The 23,457-nt window shown below is 39.9% G+C and overlaps 1 protein-coding gene across 7 annotated transcripts in view; it reads right to left on the reverse strand.

The window, feature by feature from the left end:
* The window catches only part of ANK3 (ankyrin 3), a 381,110-nt gene that overhangs the window by 20,792 nt on the left and 336,861 nt on the right, over window positions 1–23,457 (reverse strand). For 3 of the 7 annotated variants that reach the window (XM_080402712.1, XM_080402714.1, XM_080402713.1), the window contains exons 32-39: window positions 22,133–22,361; window positions 21,427–21,552; window positions 20,568–20,690; window positions 18,205–18,286; window positions 5,473–5,547; window positions 4,519–4,650; window positions 3,358–3,501; window positions 331–1,003 (exon numbers count right to left, since the gene is read on the reverse strand). In XM_080402712.1, coding sequence (XP_080258838.1) covers window positions 331–1,003; window positions 3,358–3,501; window positions 4,519–4,650; window positions 5,473–5,547; window positions 18,205–18,286; window positions 20,568–20,690; window positions 21,427–21,552; window positions 22,133–22,361 — 1,584 coding nt within the window. The other 4 variants (XM_080402708.1, XM_080402709.1, XM_080402710.1 and 1 more) reach the window with 3 other exon arrangements.

The raw sequence follows: 23,457 nt of genomic DNA on the forward strand, positions 1-23,457 counted from the left end.
ATACGCATCACTTTGATTAAAAACAGAAACACAAGAGGTAAAGAACACAAAAATATTATGCGCCAGACATAATGTAAACTACTTCTGAAATACCTATATTAAGAATGAAACACGATAAATATACACTTCTAAAGACAAGTATGCCTGAGGCCAAATCAAGTCAACTATTACTTTTTCTTTTAAATATATTTGTGTGCGTGTGTGTGTGTACAAAAACATATTCTTATAGAACAGCAGAACAGCAGCCTCAGCACTGCTCTTGGAGGTAAAAGCAGAGTGAAGAGGCTTGCTCACACGCACACACAGACACCGTTATACAAAGGTGCTCACCTATCATCCAAGCGATCTAGCAGGCTACCACCTATTCTCCGTCCTGACGTCGGTGGCTCGGTGACACTAGACGAGTCAGGCTGCCAACCTGTAATTGAAGACATTTCCTGTTCTGCTTGTTGAACACCTTTAAGAATTGACCATACTCTTTCTTCCGTCATCTCCTCAGACTCAGCTCCTTCTTCCAGATGAATGTCCTCAAACAGAGATTTAAGCTTTTCTTCCGTCATCTCCTCATCAGTACCAGACTTTTCTCTCTCAGGCTGTTCAGTCCTTACTCCTGTTTTACTAGTCTCTTCACTCTGCCTTTGTTTAGCATCTTTTGATATCCCGCCATAACTACCAAGATACCGTGGAAAATCCTTAAGGTCCACTTCCTCCAACTGGCTCTCGCCTATGGAAATATCTTTAGGTGTTCCTTCTCTAGGCACTGAGAAATCAAGCTTGCTGTCGTCCAGTGAAGTGTCTTCTTCAGTCACCACTGGCGGTGCTGCTGCTGTACCATCTACGTGTCCCTGGGAGGTCACTAACACGTCACTCAGTCTACTGGGAGTTCTAAGGGGTGACTCTAGGCTAGAGGTGTCGCTAAAGAAATCGTCCTGGTGGAAAGGGGTGGGAGGCACAAAACGCAACCCAGTGGGAGTTTCCAGTTCCACTTGAATGTTGGGATAACCTAAGGAAGACAGCACATTTGGACTGACTGGGATGAAGCGTGGAGCGACAAATAAGCAAATGTCAAATGATTCATGTGTTACATAAAGTATGAAACATATGAGGAGGTGCAGGTGTACAAGAACAAATGCAGTTCTGATGGATTTCTTTACTTTGGCCTAAATAGATGGAATGAAAAATGAGTACTGCCAGCAAATAGGACAATGAAGCCAGTACTTTGGACTATTTTGTAAAAATTTCAGCAATTGTTTTTGCAGCCATGTTAACATTTTTGAACTATAGCAGACTGTCTTATGAGCATGCAATAAACCAAATGTGGACAAGGGTGGTTGTCCCTTTATATCCAGTACAATCTCTTGCAGTCATATTGTGTATATCTTTCTTTCCAAGTTTTTATTTATTTAGATTTGGAAGCTTAATAAATAAATTTTAAAGACAGAAGTAGATCATAACATAGGACAGCCACTTTTTTGTCAGTAGGCATTATTTCTAAAACAGGACCACATTTTAAAAAATAGTTTTATATGAAAATACACAATACCAGAAATGCAATGTTACTAATATATATGTCTCCAATTTAATCATAGAGCACAAGAATGGAATATTTAAAAAGTGAGGAACAGAAATGGATCCTAATGAGGATACTAAAAAATAGTAAATCTAAATACACAGCAGGATAAAAAGCTAAAAAAGGAAGTGAATAAAGGAGTAAAATTACACAAACACAACAAGGGAGAGCTATATGAATATTTCAGGTACAGTAAAGTTATACAGGTGAGAGGACTGTGGTGAGTAAGGAGATCTTGGTGATCTTGGAGAGTGAGGTGATCTTGGTGACATGGGTACAATCAGATACACTGATCAAATAGAGAGAGAAAAGAAAAGAAAAATTGATGAAAACACAGTAAAAACCATACAAAAGGATTAAACTGAACAGACATATGAAAACGATAAAAAAATCTGAAGTTTGCATTCCAGCAAATAATAGGTTGGGTAGCCTACGAAAGGGAGGAAATGCATGCTGTGGGGTTAACTTGACGTTGTGCTGCCTGCAAAGGGAGGTGCATTAACAGGGTTTGATTTTTTTTTTTTTTTTTTTTTTTTTTGTTTCCTGAACCAGCTGAGAGAAAGGCAAAGGTGGTCTGGTCTTGGTGAGGAAAGAAAGCTTGAGGAAGGTTCAGAGAAGAGGAGAGACAGAAAGCAACTGCAGAGAAGCGTATTTTTTTCATAGAAACATTGATGCTACTATTAAAAGGCACAAGCAACATTTCAAGAGCAATTTTCTTAAAATGTCAACAGAAAGTTATTTCTGTAATGCAATGATTCAATGACCAGCAATGCTGCTCAATAATGGAGGTACACTGAGCTTATATGCTCTAAATAAAAAAAAAAAATCCTACCAAAATACAGAGAAAGCCCAATGAATACTTAAACAAATTACAAAATCCAAAGGCAATGCTACTTACAAAAGAAAAGTCTTATTTAAGGAGCTATACCACATGCGATACAAATCAAAGCAGAAGCAACCCAGGGCCTGTTAACTAATATTTAAAAGAAGAAAAAACAGTATCTAGCATCTCCAACATGCTGATCAATCAGTATACCTATGACAATTCTATTTTACAAACAGAACTTCATTTATCCTTTTAATCTCTCTCAAAATTAACTTGCACAATTCTGTTCTGAGTTGGTAGAGCCTTCATGTGGAAATAATTACATAATTTTACCCGTTAATAGACTGGAAAAGATACTCTCTCATGCACTAATAAACCGTTTTCCTATTTTTCCACTGCCATTGTAGAAATGGTCCAAGTGAAAATTACAAAGTAATGGATGTCCACCTGTCTCAAAGAGGCTTGGTAATAAACTGCACATTAATTTACTCTGTGCACTTACTCAGCACTTTTCTTTTCCCCCTTGTTCTTCCTTCTTTTTTTTTTCTTCAGAGAATTCTTAAGAATTCTTGCTCTTACTTACTTATACAGAAAGTCAAAGAATATACATATATTTCCAGGTAACTTGAAAAGTATGTGATACCAAGTACATTAAAAATATACATGGGCAAGCCTCAAAGAAGAGCTATTGCTGGAGAAAAACATTAAAGTACTGTCAACGGAGGCTGGTGGGAACAAGCTTACTCAGGCATATGTTTGTGGGATCCTGCTTATTCTTTGAGATACTAATGTGAAACCTGTGTATCATACCATGAGCATGCTTTAGCAGAGGAAAAACCTTTACCATTAAACTCGATTATTTCTGTAGCACTTACTGTCTTTCTTGAAAGACTACTTTATACAACATCATTGTATTATTGGACATGTCACTGAACTAAATATGACCATGGAATTCAATTACCATCAATGGGATCATGAAAAACGTTATTTTCATCTGCAAAACTTCTGGTGCCTGAAATATTTCCGTAATCAAATATTGGTCCTTCCAACAGTGTCACGATATCTATTCGATTAATTTTTGTCAATACAGAAGTTAAGGCATCAGCTGAAAAACAAACAGAACATGTCAGAAAAAAGTTCAGTGTTGCACAATTGTGTAATCGTTTTTCTCAGTTACATTCACATTGCATTAACCATGGATTGCTGGCATGTGTTTCTGTCCCACTGCCTTTGGTTCTAGCAAACCCCGTCATTTGTCCAAGTGGTCGTTCTGCTGCCTACTTACTCAAGATATAAATCTATTAAGAGCCTTCCCTCCCCCCCAAGCATTATTATATTACAACACAAAAGGCACAAAGAGTAAGGTCAGAGAGTTCTTTAAGAACATATTTACTTACTACTGAAACAAAATATCCTTTACTGGAGCGTAAAAAGAGTGTAAAGCTACTTTCACCATTCTGTTTCGAGGAACAACAGAATAGGTAGCCATGTAGGTATTAATGCAATACATCCTGAAATCTCATTTACAGTAATCTTGTTGCAAGAACAGAGTAATACTGGAAATTACTTTAACAGTGGAAGAGATCAAAGCAGACTCAAACACTGTGTAGGAGTGTGTAGATTAGAGAACGGTAACAAACACCACTGACCTACACAAAACCTAAAACCTCTCTTTCAATTTGAGCAATTCAAGTGAAATGCACAGCTAAAACCAACAGGATCAGCGCAGAATCAGTGTCTCCATCACTTCTCGCAGAAGGAGGCTTAGCCTTTTCTTAAGACCTGCAGTACGGTGAAGCTACCTAACTTAACTTTCCCATGTTTCATGTTCCTTGCTATTAGAAAGTTTTCCTCAATATTTTCTTTGCTGGAACTTAAGTTCATTAGTTATCCCACCGGTTATGGACATGGAGAACAGATTATTTCCTTCTGCATGTATACTGAATAAATGTGACATGTTTCTGACTTCTGGTAAAAATATAACTGAAACGTCTTTTTTTCTTCCTTCCCATCAGTGGTTTGCAAAAGACATAATGTTTTCTTCAATTTAACTTACTTAGATGAGGCAACAGATGAAATGGGTTATAACTTATAAACAACAACAGTAACTACTTGAACTTACTTGTAGCATTTTTCCCATCTCTGGTAACCCATTTCTTTAATAACATGAAGCTTTGAGCAATAAGAGAATTTGGGTTTTCTACTCGGATTTGATTTATTTCATCCACAGAAAAATTCAGTTCTCTTGCCAGTTCTATAAAGACAAAAAAAAAAAAAAAAAAAAAAAGGCAAGCAAGAAAAGAAACTAACAACAAAAGCACCAAACAAAGCACAAATCCCTCAATCATCCTGTCAGGTTTAAAAATATTACCTTTCTTAGATCACACAGATGTCAACAAAACTACCTGACACAAACTTTGCGGATAACGATGAACATGGCATTATATACTCACACTTCAATTTCCTAAGACAGACATAATTTTGAAATTCAGTCATCTCTGTGAGCTATTATTGTGTTTATACTCAGCAAGCCACTTAAACATGGTGAAAAAAACCTCTGTGGAGACTGCTTCATCACTGCTATTTTATCCATCCTGGGTTTTCTGGTGATGCTTACTCCTTTGTGAGCTTGCTATGCAGCTCAGCATTAGTGCTGTCGTCACCTGCGCCCAGGAAGAGCTGGCTGCTGCAGCTGTAAGGCTGTGAAGGGCCAGCTCTGCCCACCAGTATACCAACCTGCTGGGTCCCTGCTGGGCTCCCTGGAACCGCCAGGGCTTTGGGGAATGGCTCTCCAGACACAGAGGCAGCCCTGAGCCTGACTCCTTGGGTAAGCATCTTGAGAGGAAAGCCATTTTAGCTGTTTTCCCTATGAGTTTCTGTTTGATTAACGGCAAGACCCATGGGGTAATTTCCTATTAGGCACCTTTGCCCAGTAATGTGTTGCAGGTTTTGGGAGGTTGCGCCCACTGTGAGTCTGGGAGAGCCTGACGCAGCCTTTCTGCAGATTTCGGTAAAAGACTACTTCTGCAAATGTACTAGCGAAGACTAATTTCAATATTAAAGCAGAAAAGCTTACCTGTCCAGCTAAGTCCTAGGTGATCAGCTACAATTGCCATCCTTATATCTGTCCGTTCACATGGACTCTGTGGACCTGTGATTTACAATTTGTCGATTAAAAAGGTTTTGCACAGAAAACCACAATACTGGACAATAGCTTATTATAAATAATAGCTTTAATTTGACTAAGTTGCCAGTGCTTATATTTTTTACTAGAATGGTTGTGTGTCCTAATAACCTACAAAGCAACTTTTTTTCATAGCTTTTAGATTTTCACCTGTGTAAAGCCAAATGTCAAACTACATGATGTCGTGTAATGAAACCAAACATGCTGACAATATAGCTGTTAGACTGTACACAAGTTGTTCAATTACTGGTGGAAACCACCAAGACCAGATTATCATCTATTTTCTCTAATTTGACAGAACAAATTTGCTGTCACAAAAGAAATCTTTCAATTTCTGAATTACATCAATTTTTGAGTTACATGAATGTCTTTGGCATGCTTCACTAGCTTTCTACAGTACAGGCTTTGTTTGAAGGAAGAAAGAAGAGTATAAGACAGCACATACAGATGACAATGACAGAATGAAAACTACAGTTAAGTCACTCCACAGGCAATCACAACAGTTCATGCACTAGGATCAACAAGTTGAAAGTTTTACAAACTAGGCTTGATCTCCACGAGGTGAGCCATGAGAGCTCCAGAAACCTGACTGCCTTCATTCTCACCAGTCCTCTTACTCCTCCTCCTCTCACTGTCGGCCTTTTCAATCTTTGATTTTATAGATGCTGCCTCTGTTCTCATGTCTCTAGCAGACTTCGATGTAATGGAAGGCTGGTAAACTTGAGTAGCTTCTGATAAGGATGTGTTCCTTGATGTACTGTCTTCTTCATCATCAGAGACCTCTGACTGCATCTTTTTCTCTTCATCAGATAGACGATCCACAAGCTTTAATGTCTCACCACTAATTCCCTTAAAATATTCAATAGAATGTTTACATACCTCCCTAAGCTGATTTTTCCTTACTTTAACTGTTGTCATGGTGACGGAGGTAGATCTTACCTTTACTGGTAATTTAGAAGGAAGCTGTTTTGTTTTTTCTTTCTCTACCTGCTCTTGTTTTGGCAGGGCTGGAGTTCTTCTAGCTAGGTTACTCCTATGTGTATTTTTTACAGGAATCCTAGACCTTGCTTCTAGACAGGGAGAAGAATTATTTTGTTTTGCTTTGTCAGGCTTACTAGCCCCTCTCACTTTACTCCCTGTATTGCTTTGGAGATTATTTTGTGAAAAGACTTCTTTCACTGAGCTGGCCTTTACAGGAAGCTTTGATTTTCCTCTAGCCCCTACTAAGTCTGTTGACTTTTGCTGCTCTCCATGTGGTTTTTGCTTATCTCTTACTCTGTGTCCTTGTGTTGTCCCTGTACCTTTTCCTGAAGTGCTTTTCGCTTGATTAGCTTTCTGGAGGGAACATTTTGGTTCCAAATGTTCTTTTAGCACTACATTACAGGTAATATCATCTGTAGGGACAGCAGATGAATCCAAATTGTTGTTGTTATTAAAATTATCTTTTGGAAAATCAGTGTTTTCTGTTTGCCTACAGCTTGTCTGGCTAGAAGCTGAACTCGCAATCACTGCTACAGTTTCATTTTCTAATCCCTGACCACTTGGCATCACAGCTTCTATCTTATCTGTCACTTCGCCAGGGCCATCTTTCTTCAGAGTCATGGTGGAAGCAGAAATTCCCATTTTAATTGGTGTGCGCAATTTGGGATCAACTTTAGAAGCATTTACCGCTGCCGATGATTTTTCCAGTGAGTTACTACCAAGTGTTTGTTCCATGCAATCTCCACTGGCCTGGATGATGGGCTTATGTTCAACTGCTGTTGTTTCTACTGGTCTCTCTAGGTTTGTTTCTACAGTGTTGTCCCCTGCCTGTGGCTGTGTGATGGCAGTGACTGTACTTTTATCCCCTTCCCCCTTGTCCCCTGACTTCCCTTCAGAAGTATGCTCACCAATCTGAAAAAATTGGAGTCTTTCTTCAACAAAATCCCTCTTGCTCATGTCAATTGCACCACTGCGAGTCATCTCAAACATCTTCCCTTCATGAAATGGGAAGGGGTTGGGCTCGCTAGTTGGCGTACTTTCATCTGTTGGAGTTCTGGCTGGAGTTGTATCAGGTGTTGTTGCTTGAGATCTGTCTTCCACTGCCAGACCAAATGGCTTAGCCTCATCATCCCTTGATTTAGTCTCAAACACTTCATCGTCACCTCGATTATTGGACCACGGATCAAAGTCAAGACTCTTGGTGGCCACCGTTTTGAAAGGTGTTGCAAATTCTTCGTCTACTTTGTAACTGAAATACGTATCAGGAAATACAGTCCTGTCAGGGTGTCTTCCTTCCAAAGTGAAAAACTGTGCCCCTGACTTCTGTTCGCTCTTATCTCCGGCTTTTTCTGAAGCTGGACCCTTCGAAGGTGCCTTGTCTTCTTCAGGGCCTACCTTGCCTTCCTCCTCAATGACTTCAAGCTTACTCTGGCTAAAGCAGCGATCAGTCTGCTTTAGAATGCCTTCTGTAGTCCATACATCCTTTTTGGTTTCAACTGCCGGACCTGCAAGTTTAGAATCACTCTCAGTTAAACCATCATCTTCATCTTGCAAATCATAACCGTCAAGAGAGTCAATCTCTGTCGCATCGGTATCATGGGAGAATTCTGCAGTGGTTGCTATGGAACACTCTGTGACAGACTGGTCATTGTTACTCCCATTTTGCACTACATCATTCTGGGGTGATTCAAGCCCAACATCAAACTCATTAGGTTTCCCAGAAGTGGGATGTCCTAACTCTTTCTGTTTCTCAATCTTTTCAGGGCCTCTGGGTTTTGAGGTTTCTTTATGGTCATCTTCCAGTTCTTTCAGTTTGAATGTATACTTTTTAAGTGGGACAGGTTGATAGAGAGATTCATCGTCACTGGAGTCACTGACATCTGCTCCTGGTGGCACAGGAGATGGTGGCTGTACTCTTATTACGGGTTCAGCCAGCTGGCATTTGTCATGTTCATCTTGCAAGTTCACTTCTGTCATCTCCATTTCACTTTCAGTGGAATAACGAGGCTTCTTTTCTGACTCGCCTTGATCTGCATCCAGTGGTGGAGGAGGAGGGAATTCAATGTAGGCAACTCTGTTACCTTTGGGTCTTTTGTTAGAGTCCTTATTTATATGGTTAGGTAACACTTTGTCAGTATGTGGTTCCTCAATCTCTGCCTGTTTTACAGATGTTGACTTAGCCTCTGCTTCCTCCTCTGATTCCTCAGATACCTCAGGTATAGGACTGGGCTTGCCTGGGATATAAGCTATTAGTGAGTCGGGTGTTTTAGATGTAAACTCGTAACTCACTTCCTCCGAACTCGGTGTTTCTGGTGTTAAAGGGCTTTTACCAGAGCTATCTATAAAGGACACTTGCTCTAGTGTGTCATCTTCTGGACTACCTTGTGGAGAAGGAGGTTGCTTTTGCTGTCTAGCTGTGTAAAATGTCCCCCTTGTCTCTTGTACTGTCTTACTCTCCTGACTGACAATTTTTTTAATATTTCCTTGTTGCACCTCTTTCTCATATTGCTTTCCTACTTGAACAAAACTGACATAAACAGGCAAGGTCTTAATTTCTTTTACTCCCTCAGTGCTTGCTAGTGGTGCAACTTTATCCAAGTAATCGCTGGCACCGGGGTCAACTAACTCACTTGAAGGAAATTCCTTTCCCGGACTACATTCTAAAGAATCTGGCGATTTGCTAGGGGATAGCTCCATTTCCTCAATGGGAGGAGTTAGACCTATTGAGCTCTGCTGCTTGGTAACTTTTCTGATTTCTGAACACTTTATTTTTTCGTCTTCCATATAATCAATCTGCCTCTCAACTTTCTCCTTAATCACAGCTGATTGGGATACTTTAGCTGAAAGTTCATAGACACCATCAAGCATGGTTCTCTTCTCCTCAACAATTCTGACTGGAATATGGGACACAGCAATTTCTTCTTTTCTTTTGGATATTTTATCAGCCACTTCACCATTACGTTCTCCCTCCCTGACAACAAATTCTCTGTATAAAACCCTTTTTGAGGGAGATTTGACAGTCAGTTCCTTCACTTCTTCTGAATGAATTCCATTTGCTGCCAGTTTGTGCTCTGTCACAGTGGCAAATTCACTTTTTTTGTCAGTTTTAGTTTCAGCATGATCCACATGGTTTTCTTTTACTGTATCTGGAACCAGCACATGTGACAGTTTTTCTTTTTGTGTTTGATGATTAGAAGTTCCAGGACTTTCCCACGTCCTATAGATCTTTTTGTCCCAGTGTCCCTTCGCAGTTGAGTCTGAGCCGTACACCAGGTCTTTCGCCTGTGGTTCTGAAAAGTATTCTGGCACCACACCTTTACTCATCTCAGGTCGTTTTTGTGCATCTGAAGCACGGAAGTCTTCGATAGCTTTTGCTTTACCTGGAACAAAATCTTCCTGTATTTTCACCTCTTTCTGTAAGGCTGTGCTCCCATCAATGACCTCTACTTGCTTTGCGTGTTTCTCTCTGGAATAAAACTGATACACTGGTAACTTACTTTCTTGCGATTTCTTTACTGGAATTTTGGACTGACCATCCAGCTTTTTTTCTTCTTGAGTCACGTCCTTACTCCTTGGACTTATACTTTGTTCAAATTTAAGCCTAATGGAACTGAGCTTTGATTGCTTCAGCTGAAATCCAGTCTGTGAAACCTCAGGTACTCCAGTCTGCTGAGCACTTCCTTTGTGTTCCATAGTCTGTTTAGAGTCCTCTGCAGGTTGCACAAATATCCTTTTTTCAGGACTGCTGGGCAAACTGGATGCCTTTCTTTCATCCACCTTGGGAAAACATTTCCCATCATGTGCATACTGCTTCACCTTACTCCATTCGTCACCGGACGACGGTAATTCAGAGAGCAGAACCTTCTCAGGGCTGCTGCTGGCAGAGCTCTGGCTAGAATGTATTTCTTTGCCATTTTTTTTATGCTGCTTTTTCTCTGGAGACTGTAGCTCATCGTTCAACTTCTCTGTTTTATCCCGAAAAAACTGTGATACTTCAGTCAGTTTTTCTTCTGCCTCTTTAACAGTCCTGTCCACCCTGTCTTCATACATCAACTTTTCTCTACCTCTGTCTAATCTGTCCTCAGTAAAGCGCATCCACATCGCATGTTTTGGACTACTAACATCTCCAGTGTAGTGTAACACTGTCACTTTATCATAATGATCATCTTTAGACATTTTACCTACACCATTTTCAGATACATCTTTATAGATTTTGGAGAGAATCTCTTTTTTGGGGGCAGTAGCTACTTTTTCTCTGCATCGTTTATCAGACCCCTGTAACTCTGCACTAAGGGGTAGAGCATGGTCAGTAACTGACTCCTCAGTATCAGAATGAGACACATCTAGCTTTTCTGAAAGAAGCATTTTCTCAGCAAACCTGTAAGACTCCCCTCTTAGTTCTGACAACTCATCATCATGGTATTCTATTGAGTGCTGACTCAAAAGCTTCAGTGTTTTGTAAGAGTCATCAGACATGAGTTGAGCAGAACTAGGGCGACTGTCTTCTTCCTGGGACACAGGAGTGTTAACTCTAGAGGATTCCAGATAAGAAGGAAGTGACTCTTCGGCCGTGAGCTCCTCTTCTTCTTGCTGACCTTGTTCATCTGAACAAGGAAAAGCATCATGTTTTTCCAACTCTTTTAAGTTAATATCTCCCCGAGGTAAGTCTTTCTGATATACATACATTTCTTTTTCTGGATGCTTTTTTGTTTCTCTAATAATGACTTCAGTAGGTTCAGCCTGATTACCTTGTTCAATATGGACCTCTATTATTCGCTCCAGTTTGGGTTTCATTTTGCTGTCCTTCTCTGCATGTTGTGGTGAAGTTTCAGCAGACTTGCTAACATCGGAAGTTACTGATGATTTATGTTCAAACAGACCTGCCAGTTCTTTGGAGGGATCACGTCCAGACTGAAAGGCTTTCATTATGTCATGAACAGACATTGTTTCCTCAATCCTTTCAGACGTGCTTTCAGTGCATGGAGGTTTATGATAAACCATCCTAGTTGTTGTAGTGATATGCGTTTCTTCTTTTACTCGGACACCTTTACTAAGGACACACTTATGGTCGTCTTCTTCGCTGCTGCTGGCCTTCATTTGAAAAGCTTTAACCTTCTCTTTAATAGATCCAGCAGGTTTTTGCTCCAGCTCCATAAATGTAGGGCTAGGCTTTGAGGCTGGTAGCTCCTCTGCTTTCTGCTCGGGAATTTCTTCAGACGATGGTTCGTAGCTGCGGATAACATGAACTACTTCAGTTCTCGTTTCTGTAATAACGGGAGGGATGGGTACATCATGGAAAAGTGGTTTTGGCCCTGTGCTTTCAGCACTTTGTGGGGCAGAAGGTGTCTTTTCACTCCTTGTTTCAAAGCCACTGTCAGATAAGGGACTTTTATCTTGATCATGTTGAGAAAAGTCATCTGGAGACTCTAAAATAGTATCTGTTCCAAAAAAGGAATCTGCAATTTTACATAGCTCCTTTTCTGATGTTGAAGGCCTCATGGAGGCTGGAGGCATTTTAAGTTTATGTTCCTGCAAAGCAATAGCTGGTTTTAAAATGCGTTTTTGTCTCTCTTCACCTTCTTTTTTCCCCTCTTCAAACTTGTACTTTATGTTTGTTAATGAACTGCTACCAATATCATTTGCTAAGTAATCAATAACTTTTGACAAGCTATAATCCTTTTCCGACATGGTTTTAGTTTTAATTTGGACCTTCTCTGGAACAGACATAGGAGGGCTTGTCAAAGCTTGCTGTCTCGCTTCATCAATCTCCTCTGTACTGAACTCTACCCAGTCATCCTCGGACAGGTGTCCTTGATCACTTTTGGATACTTTAGCCGACCCTTTACTCTCTAAACACACATCTTTTTTCAGAATCTCACTAACTTTTACTAAGTCCTCTTTTACTTTCTCAACAATTTTAAAGGGCTCTTCATCATCAATTCTACCCTCTTTTGGTATCTCGGGTTGGAACGGTTTGTCCTCTGTGACATCTGTCTGCAATATTGCAGTCATTCTGATTAGATCCTCTTTCATTTCAGCAACATCTTTCAGTATCTCCTGACTGGAGGATAAAGAAGAGGGTGTGGACAATTTGAGAGCAGAGGGTGCTAAAAACAAGGATGATTTTATTGGAGATGAAGTTCGATTAAAGGGAGGCTGTGTGCGTGCCTCTGTAGTCAATGTTTTAATAGGTGACAGTAACGCAGCAGCTGATTTTGTAAGTGGAGACGACTCTGGGAGCTTCTTTAATGCTGGTTCAGACAAAACATTGACTACAGAATATACTGGCACTGTTATTGTTGATGAAGTTACTGATGAGGTAGTTGCAGATATTGACCCAAGGGCTGTGTACAAAGCACCTGCAGGAGGAGTTCTCATTGACTGGAAAGCTGATGGTGCTGAAGACACAAATGACCTGAGTGGAGAAAATGACATTGTTGTAGCTGTTGAAAACACTCTCTCAGCCGTGTCAGCAACTGCGTTAGCAGCACAACTTGCAGAATGTGCAGCTGCAGCAATCTTGTCTTGAAAAACGGCTGCAGCTTTGGATCCATTTATTAAGTTGGCAGAAGATGGGTATTTCAGAGGTGACACAGATCCATTAAGCAATGGTACATCTGTGTGCCCAGCTACATGTTTTGCTGGCGACGAGAGAGACGAGGCCATCATGACTTTAGAGGATGAAACAGCGTCAACTGCTGACATAGCAGGTGACACCACTGACTTTAGAGGGGACGATAAAAGTGAAGATGCTGATGTGATGACCGACTTAAGTGGCAAACTTGAAGAGTACATGTTAATGTTGGATTTGGGGGATGCTGGAGGCGTCATGGTTATGGATGATCTCTCCAAGAGAGACCCTGCTGTAGTCACTGGAGATGTCCGAGAGGGGAATGTGGTAGTGGATGCCAGCCCTTTCAGACTAGCAGCTTCTGTGACTGCTGGAGCTCTGACGAAAGAGCCTGAAGTAACCTGTATATTGTAGGGAGGCTGCGAAACCACAGTTTTTATTGGTGAAGAGATTGTCCGAAATGATCTAATCGGAGATGCTACATCACTAACAGATTTAACTGAAGATGTGGTAGAAGCTCCTAATGTGGATTTGATTGGAGAAGCAGAAGAAACAGACCATATTGATTTTAATGGGGAAGCTGTAGGAGTGTTAGAGGAAGAGCTTGATAAGGAAGTGAAGCCTGATTTGGTTTGCCCAGGCACTGTAATTGGAGCTGTTGTCCACGACTGGTATGGCCGTGTTGGAAAGAATGGCTTGTATGAGTAAGTAGCAGGTAGGGATCTTGTTGCTCCTGCACTCCGTTCAACTGTTTCTTAAATTGTTAAATTAAAATCAAACATAAAAATCAACAAAAATGGTTGAAAAACAGAGAGACCAGAGAAGAAAATAGGTCAGTAAACGTTGTAATATTACAAAAAGCAAGTACAATTGTTTGCGTGAGTTAGGATGAAGGAGGCAAAAGAAGATTTAAAAAAGGAAAGAAAAAAATAGGAATGAGCCATATACCGATGATTGGTCCAAACCAAAAAGCAACATGAAATTAAAGACAGAAAGCACATAGCAACCAAATCTGCAAAGAATGAAGAACAAAAAACACAAAGAAGGAATCCATAAGGTAAAAATAAAGCCACATCAAAATTACTTCTCTTACTTCCTATTGACTTTCTGATGTGCTATTTCTGAAATTTTCGTATCAGTTCTATTTTGCCTGTTTAGGTACGTCTGCTTTGCACAACTATTAGAATTATCCTTTTAATAATTTCAGTTGTTGTTGTTCTGTTCAGATATTGAACCTATACAAAATATAAACTTGCATAGAAGGACATTAGATAGCTAATTTTTTTTTAAACCGCTCAGAACTATTTCATGCAGAACCCAAAATTCCTTTAAGTGACAGGCAATTGATGTGCAAACTGTGAAGCAACTGGAATAAATTCAAATCTGTATCTCCCATGCACAATTCGGATATGCTTCACACTCACAAAGCCAATAAGAGCAAGAGCTTTTCTGAGTCAATATTGTAAAAAAAATAATAAAATTAAGGAAAGAAAAGGAACTTTTGCATTTGTTTCTCATGCAATATTCCTTTTGTTTGGTAAAAACTAAAGTAAAACTTTACATGAAATGATTGTAAGAAGCATATGTCATACATGAAATATGGAAAGTATGATATATGATAAACGTGAGCAAGCAAAGCAACTGAATCAGTTTTTATTCATGCACAATATATCATGTCAAAACGAGCACATAGATTAATACATTTTGTATGCTATATTAAGCACAAATATGTAAACCTTACAAAATCATTTCACAAGAGGCCATTAAAAGAAGAGTACACTTTTTCTACAAGATGTAGTGTCTTGGTACCTTTTGAGGAGATTTCTTGTATCATCTCAAAGACAGACCTGTTCAACTTTACATTTCTCAAAAGGTAACATTAGAAAAGCAGTCAAAGAACAATGTATTATGCAAAAACTTCCTGGCAAGGACAAACCTGTTAACTGTTAGCATCCCCCAGAACACTCAGCTTGCTTATAAGCATTTCGAACAAAATCATCACCAATGACATTTTGCATCACAGGAGGTACTCATGCCAGAAGACAGTATTTCTGGGAATCCCATTACAGCATACATATCCTCTGATACAGCAATAACATTCAGGGAGTTGACATTGAAAGTAACTTAGAGGGCTTTTTTTTCTTTGAAGTTGGAATTAGAAATGGAGCTAAAATATCCAAACAACTTATTCAACGTACCTTTCACTGGAGTTACACTAATAATTTGTCAAACCTGCTTGATCTGTCTTACAGACAGACAGTAACTTACAGTTAAGTTAGTTACAGTTAAGAAGCTTAACAAGGCTAATACTAAACTGTTAAACTCAAAGCACACACACTGTTATAGAATAGTGAATATTCAGTATAACACAGGTCCATATCCTGCAAGGAGAAATGTGCTGGTCCTACAGAAGCCAATTCAAGCCCAGAAGGCAGCATGGATGGCTGATGATATTGCAGTATGAGAACATTTAGGTTGAAGAGAGCTTGAATACTAGGCCTGACTGGCACAGCCTATGGCAAGAAACATTCATTTTTCCTTGCAATTTTATTTTTAAGCACAAACATGCTTCTCCACCCCCACCCCCCCCACCCCCAAGAAGAAAACATAGTGTACTTCATTAAATGAGCTAGACTTTATTATGGAGATTAATTAGCAGCAGCTGCTAACATTCACCAAAAGTTCATACATTCCCAAGCCCATGAAACAAACCCCCAAATCATTCTGAAAATAACTTGTTCAGTGGTTTGTGTTGGGAAATGTCTTTACAGGGACCCCACCGTGCTGTGATGAGCCCGTCTATCACAACCAGCTAGTGAGGCAATCAAGCAAGCAGGCTCCTCTCTTTCTCCTGTTAAATCATGGATTCAGACATGTTTAGGATACTTCTTCTATGCTCCTTATTGCATATGAGAAGAACAACCAGTACAAAGAAAATTGAGTAATTTACCAGTGTGTGCAGTTATGACATAGCTCAAACAGCAGGGAACTGGGCAGTTTTACTATTTAGAAATAGCAAAGAAATCCCCACAACTGTGCAAGACTTTAGAGTGAGATAATATACTAAAGAGAGGTTTTATATAACAGCCTTTTTTGGCTACTGGACACTCTTGGCTTTAACAGTTTCCATCACTCTGCATCCAAGATTTTATCAGAAAACAGATGTTAGTTACTACCTTCCGTGCACCAAACTACTGAAGGCACTGAATGAACCCATGCGTGCGGCCCCCGCTCAGCCTTGCAACTGCAAGGAAACAGCACAGAGTAGGCGTAACACACCGCAGTGCTCCTGAGAGGACCTCACTCCTGGGAACAGCAGAACTCCTCGGTCCCTTTCCCTCAGTAGGGGTAAGAACAGGACGGCAGGGGGAATATCCCAGCTGCCTTGCTCTCTTCTGCACCAGCACTGGCAAGGGTACGGAGGTAAAAAGGTCTGTATGTGTGCATATGCACGCACACAGGAGCTTGGGTGAGTAAGAACACCTCCTGCTGCTACCAAAACTACGGGAGCCGTGCCATCAGATTCACTGGAAGTAGGTAGAGGTTCATCACTCAGATACAATCACTGGAGCAAACACCCTGCGGTGTAAAGCAGCCGCAGCAGCAGCCCTGGCTGTGTGCTGGGTAGCGTAAGCTCCCTGGAAGAGCTGCACCTCCAAGTCCACATCCTCCCCTAGCACCAGCATGGCACAGGTGGTAGTGGCAGTTGCTGACTACATGCTATGTGCGGGCAGGAGATGGTGCTTAGGCTGATGGCCAAACGGCTGTCTACAGTCCTTCCTGGCAAACACAATCATTTTTGCGTACCCCTTCTGAGTAGCTCACAGCCTTAAGTAGTTACAATTGTCAAAAGGGATGGAATAGTTAAAGAATGGTCAGGAACTTCTACTGGTTTAATCCATCTTTTTTTTGAGTACAGCTCAAGTGGGTTTGCTTTTTCCCCCTCTAACTTTTAGCGAATGAGAGTTAATGGACCTTTGGTGAATAAGACCACTTTGGTTTTTTGGGTTTTTTTGGTTTTTTTTCCTAATAAGGCCTGAATAACTGTAAGCAATATACACAGATAACAAACTCCTTTCAAGCAACTTCCTTTTCCCTCTCTCTCAGTTCCCATCAAGCCTTTGATGATACCTTAACAGTCCATCAAGAGGTCTCAGCAGATCTGATAGCTTCTTCAGATATTATATGTTTGAAGTCTTCTTCCAGGCCTGAGAAGTGTAATATATTCTGGAGCGCATCTGATCCAAAGAAGCCACAGATCTTATAGAATAATTAAACAGCAGCCATCCAGTGGGAACTCCCAAGACCTGAAAGTTTGTCTATGGATTTTATGGAACTATATCAAAAGGGTCTGTTGCAGGGTAGCAACTGAGAAGTCACAAGGGGGAAAAAAAGGCAAGAAAAAGCCTGGGAATGGGGAACAGTGGCACTCAACCTCAGACAGGAGAGGTGAGGGAACAAAAGCTAAGCCAAATAAATTATTGTATTTAACAGGGAAGGAAGGGAATGCCACAGGTCTGGTCAAGAGGAACATAAATTTAAGAGAAAGCAGTGTGTGGTGCCAGGGAATAAAAAGCATCTGCAGGGAACAGAGGAAAAAGAGAAGGGGAGGAGAAAGAAGAGGGAAAATATAACATATGAGAGAGTCCATTTTGGCTAAGCATCTAAACATTTAAGCACTTATCTGAATGGCATTCTCCAGCCTTGCTGAACTTTTGCATAACATTCCCATCTACAGCAGCTTTCTCTGATCTTTCAAAGGGAAGAGGAACAGACTCTTTTTGAAAGCAATCCTCTTACTCTGGAGCTACAAGGCATTTTTAAAAATTACTATCTTTTTACTTAACTAACACGTCACTTGCCAGTCAGGATTCTTCAAGCTCTCACAACACAAGAGATCACAGACCATCCAAGAGTTTTGGTTTAGATGGGTGGATTTTTTCTTTTTTTCTTTTTTTTTCTTTTTTTTTTTTTTTCCAGAGTGACACCAAATACAACGTTTATAGAAAAAATGTCTCTTCTTATGAAAAATCATACATAAATGGCTTAGTATTTTGGTAAGAGCAACTCACTCATTCCAGGCTCAGTCAGATAGCTGTAGCGCTTACGTAAAGCAAGGGAGACAAAGTTCTGGCGTCGGTCAGCTTTCTCCGTCTGCAACAAAACATAATACTATTTGGTGCCTTTAGTATCACTATCCCCCATTTGAAGAGAACAATCATCAACCTCAGCGTGATGGGCCGCATTTTGCCGTACACATCCCCACAGGGGAGAACGGATGTCTCCGTTCAGCTTCAGGAAGGCATGCTGAAGCCAAATTTGGGCAAGCAGGGAAGGGAAGGGACAGAGCCGGTCTCCCATCCCCTCTGCCATGTAATGACTTTCAGGCACTGTGGAGCAGGGAGGGTGGCTACTGGAGGTGGCAGAAACCTGCTGTGGATGACTACCCTTCTGGAGCAAGCAGGGAAGAAATTGCAGCCCTAGAAGATGACCCCATGGGTTCATTCCTGCTTACAATGTCTCTGCTTATGAGGTAGAAGAGCTTAGATAGCAGATGTACCTCGTGATCCTGCCTTAAAGTATCTCAATACTATCCTATCCCGTTATCACTTTACAAAATGTTTCACACTACTAGAAATAGCATGATAGTATTCATTCTCTATAAAATAAACCATCTTTGGCTAGAAACAGGAGATCAACACAAAAGACTACAGATACAGACATAGAACATTTATAAGAGTACAACTTAGACTATCAAATATTTCTCCCCAGATTAATTTTTCCTGAAAGCACATACACCACGATGTACACTAGCTTTAAAGTGAATACATTAACGACAAAAAAGGCATGGGAGAGGATTTTTTTAATAGGCACAAAATGCAAAGATGCAGATTAGAAAGCAGACTAATATTGTTAACTAATAAATTGCATCATAAGTCGCTGCATTCAGTGACATAGCTGCTGGTGCGAAGTCTTAAATATTAAAAGTCCTTTAGAGATCAGCTCACTGGATTATGTGGCTAAAAATATGGTTTGTTTAGAAAGAAAACTATTGTTATAGCTGTATAATAGCTCACTGGGAACAAAACCTGTGGAGACAAAGTGATGTGGTTGCTATTATTATCTTTTAACATGTAAGAAATGTTTTGGTTTGTTTTTTGATTTTTGGTTTTTATTATTATTTTAATCAGCAGGTGGCTACTGCTAGTTATTTGTCACCAGGAAGAGAAGAAAATTTTGCTGCTAGGTAAATGGGATACATATCTGTAGATTCTTTTAGAAAGTGATCTCATTTATAGCTACCTCTAATAAGTAAAATCCACTCAATTTCTTCACAATCTAATGTTGCAGTTTGCATCAAACAGTGGATTTTTAAACTGCAAGTGTCAAAGGTTTATTTGAAAATAGATTTGGGTATGATATTTAGAAATTGCCTTTGGCTATTTGGCTTTGTCAGAAGAGTCCAGTTTATTTTCAGGAGTAAAATATTATAGGCCACTACTGTGGCCTCAGCAGTATTTCCTTCCTTCTCAGAAATAGAAGTTACCAAAGCATTGGCAGTGTTACTCCAAGAGAAGAAATCATATCCACTAAAATATTCTTGATTTTGCCAAAAATGGACTTGGTCTGATATATATAATTATATCCTTTTTCAGAAGAAAACGAGTTAAATTTTACACTGCCATTATTCAATGCTTGGTTTAATTTCATAATATATAATCATGTTTTTCCCACATTTGTGCACATCTACTGTTTTGCAACAGACTACCAAATGTCAAGGATATGGTTATTCTGTAGGTATCATTTCAATGCCATAGCTAAAAATAGTTGTTTGTTTTTTCTATAACATATTATTTTTCTTCACTAAATCTGAAGGAAATAAAAACAGAAGACAGTGTTTATATTACCTCATCATCTTGATCTGACTCTGTTTCCTTTTGGTCCCAAGATGCATTGCAGAGACAAGGAATATTATAATGGACAGCAGGGAAAAGAATATCAGGATATGAAAAGGACCAAATTGGGAGCACAAAATGCAAGCTGATTTATAAGGCAAAGCAAATCCAAAGTGTCAACACAAAAGAAAAAAAAAATCTTACATCCAATGCAAATCAACACGTGACATTACTGAAAGCATAAACCTATGACTTGCAGGCTGAAGCATGAGCTGTAAACAGAATCATAAAAAATATAGGAACTTGACACCACAGTAACGAGACTTTAAAAGCGTTCTACATACAGGAAACCAATAAAACATAAATTTAAAAAGCCTTTATCATATTCCAAAACATTCTCATTAATGGCATTTCATAGGGTTTCTTTATCACTAGCAGGAGAAAAAGAAAAAAAAGGAAGAAAAAAAAGACAAAACCAAAGGAGCAAAAATAAAACCAAATCAACCCTAAGGAAAATGTTTACTTTTCCTAACAAATACCTTTTTGTGTGCTGGCAAGGTGATATTCAAATTGCAAACAGCTGTTTGTGGCAATCCTTTTGTAGTCTTTGGTTCTTTCAAAAATGATAAGCGACCACAAGGTTCCTGGCTGGTGTCTCTTACCTAGAAAAGAAATTTTAATACAGTGTAGTATATGTAGTAATTCAGTCACCTAGAGGAAGTTTCTGCAGAGTATCTTGCCACAAGAAGCTATCTAATGGTTGAAGCTCAGGCTGAGCTCCAACTCAGTAACAGTGAGGTGCTGAAGGAGAAAAGGTGTTACCATGAAAGAGTTAGGTCAGCCTGAAGCTCTCTGATGCTAAATCCATGCAGGACAAGATGCTGAGTGAGTCCAACCAGGCAGTTTCATACTGAGATATTACTGGCAGGTATTTTCTGCCCACCTTCATTTTTTTCTGTCATGTTTTGCACTTGCGCTCACCAAAATGCTTAAAAACTTCTTTTGCGCAGCAATAATAAGGCTAAGGAAAGTGAGCAGCCATCCATGGTAATTCAGAGATGACCAGTCTGAGCATGCTTTTTGGAGGTTGTTCTGCTGTACAGTATATTGAATGCATCTCCTTTACTTAGTCCCTGGGAAATAGTGATCTACTGGTAGTATTTTGGAGGTCTAACTTGAGATACGGTTTTAATAAAAGGCTGTGAATCCATATCATGGGTATTGGGTCCCAGCTCTGCCACCAGCTCTTTTATGGCTTCAGGCAAAGCACCCTCTCGTTATTCACATAGTAAACAATGACACATCCTTGGGGCAAGTTAGTACTATCAGGCTGAAAAATTGTTATTACTGGTGGGGGGAAAAAAATCAGAATAATTATTTGGCTTGTTTTGCTTTTACCTTGATAGAGAATGGCAGTCTATTTTCTTTGAAAGCATAAAAATTAAAAACAAGCTGCTGTCCTCCTTTAGTCAAAGGGGCCAGATTTCCATAGCAATCAACGTAAATAGGTTTTCCTTCCAGAACCTATCAAAGCAATAAATAAAAGTCAATAAAACCTCTTTTCATAGTAGATCCATGCAAGTAAGTATGTCATGATTTCCCCCATCACAGTTCCCAAGTTTAGCACAAGTCCCCACTCAGATTAAATTCAACAACAAATTAGAAAATCACTGTGTATTATGGCAAGGTATTATGAGCGCAGGCAGTTTGGGAAAGGGTGAGCTGCATGTGTGGCTTTTCTGGAGTACAAACGCATTGACTTCCTTCAGGAAACTGCGTGTTGGTGACTACGTATTCACCACAAACCAGCCTTACTCATGACTGTGTGTCTGCAGGAGCAATGAGAAGGATTTCCAGGTCAGCCATCTGCAAAGCCCAACCAGGGCTACTCGACAGCAGTGCACGCAAAACCCACTGCAGACCATCCCAGGGATCCATTTGGAAACAGGTCCTCATGCTCTCCCTGCCTTGTCCTTTTTTGTCACAGCCTTGCTACGAACCTTTATCGAACTGGGCTTATAGTGGCTTTTGCACGACCTGTTGCCACTCGGATACCACATTGTCCATTTACAAGGAGGGAGTCAGCTGTGAGTAAGAAATGTACCTCAATGTCTTTGCTTCTTGCAACTTCTTCAAAGTTCTCTTGTTGCTCCAAAGTTTTGTCCACTTTGTCATCAGTCATGCAGAAGCAACGCAGATTGGATTCCACAGGGTCATTCATTTTAGCAAATATCACAAACTTTGCCATATAAGGAACACATATTAATTCTCTATAAAGCTGTGTTGCCAGCCCAACAGTCTCTAGTACTTGATGGCAGTCTGCGAGCCAAAATCTGAGTGGGAAAAAGCAAACCATAAAATCAACTTTTCATTATGCTCAAATATTGCTTAAGCCTTTAAAGAGAAACCATGTCCTCTGATCCTTGGCCATTTTTCACGCATACTGTCCTTGCAGACTTCCCAAAGCTGTAATTTTCCTTCTACTGTCAGTGGAGCTTCAACCACCCAAAAATAGGAATACCTGGTAATGAAATGTTGATATACTTATTTGACCCCTCTCGCAGAGGTATCTCATAAAACTGTTTAAGCCTCATTTGAAGCCAAAGTGGGGAAACTGTATTTCTTGTGACCACACACCATGTATATGTGTTGATGCCTCACTGTACATTTGATTTGCTAAAACAACCTCCTTTGTAACACATACATACAGCAAAACTGCATCTCCCACATAGGTTGAAACCAAATATGCCCTCAGTGAAGTACCCCAGAGATAGATGTTATACTGTTATTTTTTCATCTTATGGTTGAGAGTTTGATGAAAATTTTGATACAAGTTATAAACATCTTAATTTCTTGTTTGTATGAGCCTTTTCCACAGTATTTCAACCCTGATCTATTTACTTCTTTCCAATATTCTTTTTATAAAGCTTTTTATAGGTGCAAATGTTATGTACTCAGTGATAAGCTCTTTAACTTGCATACCATGAATTTTCTCCACTAGGATTCAGGATTTGTACAGATCTTGTTGAATGCCACCAATCAGCACGTAAGTCCACTAGAGTTCATCAAAATTCATTTCAAACCATGATTTTTTGGCAAATGATATTTTTGTGAGAGTAATTTTACGTAGTTTTCAACTAAAAAGCCCACAGCCAGGAAATGAATGTTCTTAACTTTTTAAACGAATACAGTTTTATGAATCCCCCCAATATTTTTATTGAATTAACATTTTAAGCTTTCCCTTTCTGTTACCGTTTGCAGAAAAATAAACCCCTGTGTGGCACCGCAGCCTTTAGAGAAATAGCATGTGTGATTGCCAGGAGACATCACTGCAGCAGCAAAGGCCAAGACAAAGCCACATGTAAAACCCTGGATGCGTGGGGTGCTGATACGTTGTGACAAAGAAGCATCTGGTCCCAATACCACTCC

The sequence above is a fragment of the Falco punctatus genome, assembly GCF_963210335.1.
Source record: "Falco punctatus genome assembly, chromosome: 9".
NCBI classification, from domain to species: Eukaryota; Metazoa; Chordata; class Aves; order Falconiformes; family Falconidae; genus Falco; species Falco punctatus.